The sequence below is a fragment of the Egretta garzetta genome, unplaced genomic scaffold (assembly GCF_000687185.1).
Source record: "Egretta garzetta isolate BGI_Z169 unplaced genomic scaffold, ASM68718v1 scaffold372, whole genome shotgun sequence".
NCBI classification, from domain to species: domain Eukaryota; kingdom Metazoa; phylum Chordata; class Aves; order Pelecaniformes; family Ardeidae; genus Egretta; species Egretta garzetta.
This window is the reverse complement of record NW_009258889.1, coordinates 228047-231623: the sequence shown is the minus strand read 5'-3', so window position 1 is coordinate 231623 and position 3577 is coordinate 228047. Positions and strand designations below refer to the sequence as shown.

Below are 3577 nucleotides of genomic sequence, written 5' to 3'. Positions count from 1 at the left end.
TCAGCAAGGAGGGGGGCCCCGCCATCGCCCGCGCCCTGCGGACCAACAGCACCCTCAGGAAGCTGGAGTAAGTCCCATGGGCCCCAGGAGGGCACCCACGCTGCTGCGTGGTGTTGCCGGAGTTGTCCCAAACTCCATGTGTGTGACTTGTGTCCTCTGTCCCCTGCCTCTAGCTTAGCGGCGAACCTGCTGTACGACGAAGGTGGCAAGGCCATCGCTTTAGCGATGAAGGAGAACCGGGCGCTCACATCCCTCCAGTGAGTTCCCCCTTGGATTTGGATGGTTTCAAAGCCCCTTGCGTGGACGCGGGGCAGCGACACTGCTCCTGGGCCTCAGCCCCTCCAGGCTGTGAGAGCGGGGCACCCTTCCATGGGACACCTGATGGACTCACGGGGTCTCACACAGGGGTCAACCTCCCAGCCTTTGCCACGCTGGGTGGGAGCGGATGGGTGCTGAGCCTGCAGGGGTCGGGGCGTCCTCACCTCCCCTTCTTTCCCGTTTGCAGCTTGCAGTGGAACTTCATCCAGGCAAAAGCTGCCACGGCCCTGGCACAAGCACTACAGTCCACAAGGAGCCGGGCCAGCCTCGAGTAAGTGGGGACACGGGTGGGCAGGTCCAGGGCAGTGTCCTCCTGCTGGGATCTGCCCCAGGACTCTGCCCGCACGCTGCTCCAAGGTGGCTTTGCCAGCTGCCTCCTCTGGTCCATCCTGTGTCCCCATCGCATGCCCCTGGCAGGAGATGCTGTTTGGGAAAGGCCGGCACGCTGTGCCCTGTGCTTGCTGCCCATCTCCCTGCTCCCGGGTGCCTGGGCCACGGGCAGACGCAGCACTCGTGTGTCTTAGCTTGCAGGAGAACGCCATCGGAGACGAGGGAATGGCTGCCCTCTCCGCTGCGCTGAAGGTCAACACAACCCTGGCAGATCTCCAGTGAGTACCCAGGCTGCGGTGGGGCCCTGACGTTGCAGCCTGTCTAATTAGCTCCTCTAATGAACACACCACAGCCAACTCACGACACGCACGCGCTGAAGGGTCCTTGTTCTCTTGCAGCCTGCAGGTGGCTTCAGTTGGTGCGGCTGGTGCCCAAGCCCTGGCAGAAGCCTTGATGGTCAACAAGAGCCTGCAGACCCTGGAGTAAGTGCTTGGTGGGGCCACAGCTGTGACATCGCTCCTTGGGGGTGTCCGAGACCTTGGTCCTTAGCTCAGCATCGCTTCCACCCTTGCATCGTGTCCTACCAGACCTGGCTTGCCTGTCTCTTGACTCATTCCACCTCTCCCACCTCCTCCTCTCGCCTGCGGACAGCACAGAGCCCTCCCGGGCTGTCCTTCCTCACCGCCTGCCTTCCTCTGCAGCTTGCGGGGAAACTCCATTGAGGTGGCAGGGGCCAAGGCGATGGCCAACGCACTGAAGGTGAACCGCAGCCTCCGCCGGCTCAAGTGAGTACCCTGCTCCCTGGGGTGGGAACCAAAAAGAGCTCTTCCAGACCTTCCTGGAGGGAGCAGCAAGGGGACGGCCAGGCCAGCAGCTCTCAGCAGGGCAAACCCTTGAGCTGGTGGCTTTTCCCAATGCTCACGCACATGGCATGCATTCCCTCCTGGTGGCCACATCTCCCCGGCCGGTGCTTTCTGACCCTCCCATCTCCCACAGCCTGCAGGAAAACTCCCTGGGCATGGATGGAGCCATCTGCATCGCCACCGCCCTGAAAGGCAACCACGGCCTCACCTATGTGAAGTAAGTGGCTGCTGAGCCGGTCGGTAAGGCAGGGACGGGGAGCCCGGGGGAACCATCAAGGGACCGTCCCGACTGGCACTGCCCGCTCCTGGCTGCCCTACAGGGACCTCTCCAATGGGAGGCAGGGGGGCAAGGGCGTGCTGTGCACCTCCCAGCGTGACAGCCACCATCCCGCACAGCTCCAGACCCACCACTCCTCTCTGGGCATGCCTCCAGGGTGAAGAACCACCCCAAAAGCCAAATACTCTCCAAAATATCACAGGGACTGGCTGGCTCAGCCCCTCCAGCTCCCCAAGGGCTTTCTCCAGCTTCTTTGTGCTCTCAAACCCAGAGTCCCAGCAAGAGCTCCTGGACAGTGTAGGGAGGGTGCAGATGATTCTGGATGCTCTGGTGCAAAGCTGGGGACCATCTCAGATACCCAGCAAGGATCCCGCTCTGCCTCGTGCCCAAGCCTGAGCTCCTCTTCCCTTTACTCCCAGCCTGCAGGGGAACCGCATCGGCCAGTCGGGAGCCAAGATGATCTCCGATGCCATCCGGACAAACTCACCTGACTGTGTTGTGGACATATGAGGGTGCCTGGCCGCAGCAAGGAGGCCTGGAGGGTCCCTTGGGCCAGCGTGCCTCCGCAGGGAGCTGCTCGCCCCTCCGCCCGCCCATCTCGGGGAGGAGAGCTGAGGCAAGGAGAGCTCCTGAGCTCCCTGGTGCAGCCCAGGAGGACCTGGGGCCTCCGACCAGCAGTGCCGGAGGGTCAAGGCTCGCTTGTGTTGGAAGCTGAGGGATGTGCGACCATGTCCCCATTCATCCAGGCCCTGGGGGAGCTTCGAAGAGTGGGTGAAATGCAAACAGGAGGGAGGAGGGGGCAGATCCCACGTGCCAGCCCTTCTTGTTTTCGTGGGTGACTTACCTGCCAATGCCGGTGGCAGCGACCCCCTCCTGTGATCTCCATGGGGTTACAGCGCTGTGCTCGGACCCTGCCCCAGACCGGGCACATCCTGACCGCCCCAGAGCTCTGCTCTCGTCCCAGCCCGAGTCGCTGCGGGCAAACGTTGCAGCACCCCAGCCGGGGCTCCAGGGCTCTGCTCCCAGCGCCACCTCCTCTCCCTCTGGTTCTGGCAGGGATCCCGGGAGAAGCAGGTGAAACGCAGGCAGGATTCACAGCAGCCCCTTCTCGTCCTGCAGGCTCCCCCTGAGGTCCCAGAGAGACGAGAGGTTTGCCGTCTCCTTGCTCAGAGGGGTGCGGTGCTTTGGTCCGGGGCACTTCAGAGCAGGGTCCCAGGCAGCGAGTGCAACCTGCGTGTTTGCCAGGCCCTCGATGACGGGTTGGTGCTGGCCGAGCAGGACAGAAGCATTTGTTAGTGCTGTTCGCTATGAAAGCCTCTCAGAAGAGACCAGCATCCCGAGGCGTAGGAGTGGAACCATCTAGAAAAGCTCTGGGAAGTAAAAAGCCCTCAGGATAAGGGGAGGAGGAGGGGAGGGTGAACATGACTCCTCCACTGCACGAGGATGGGCCGTCCTCAGCACGCGCGTCTTATCACAAAGTCCTGCCTCTCGAGTTTAGGCTGGACGTCTTGGGTCTCCCGCTGTTGTCATCGGTGACAAGCTGTGTGACCCTGGGACACGTCTTCCCAATGCCCCAGCGGCAGGCATGGTCCTCCCCTAGCGGGTCACCCAAAAGGGCAGGCACCTACTGAAAGCAGAGGTGCTGGGCGCCGCCTCGTGCGTGTGGCAGAGACCCAGTGACTCTCCAGAAGGTTTCCAGCTTGGCAGGTGGGCCAGTAGCCAAACTGTGCCCCCCTCCAGCCACCGTCCCCTCTCCCCACCCCACCCCAGCCAGAGTCCACCCCCAGCC

At 62.8% G+C, this 3577-nt stretch overlaps 1 protein-coding gene across 1 annotated transcript in view; it reads left to right on the top strand.

Annotated features, from left to right (window-relative positions):
* The window catches only part of NLRC3 (NLR family CARD domain containing 3), a 19073-nt gene extending 16280 nt beyond the window's left edge, over positions 1–2793 (top strand). Inside the window, exons 13-20 of the mRNA XM_035889697.1 lie at positions 5–67; positions 174–257; positions 506–589; positions 843–926; positions 1047–1130; positions 1350–1433; positions 1645–1728; positions 2208–2793. Coding sequence (XP_035745590.1) covers positions 5–67; positions 174–257; positions 506–589; positions 843–926; positions 1047–1130; positions 1350–1433; positions 1645–1728; positions 2208–2298 — 658 coding nt within the window. The 3' untranslated portion in view covers positions 2299–2793. The remainder of the gene's footprint in view (positions 1–4; positions 68–173; positions 258–505; positions 590–842; positions 927–1046; positions 1131–1349; positions 1434–1644; positions 1729–2207) is intronic.
* The last annotated feature ends 784 nt before the right edge of the window (positions 2794–3577 follow it).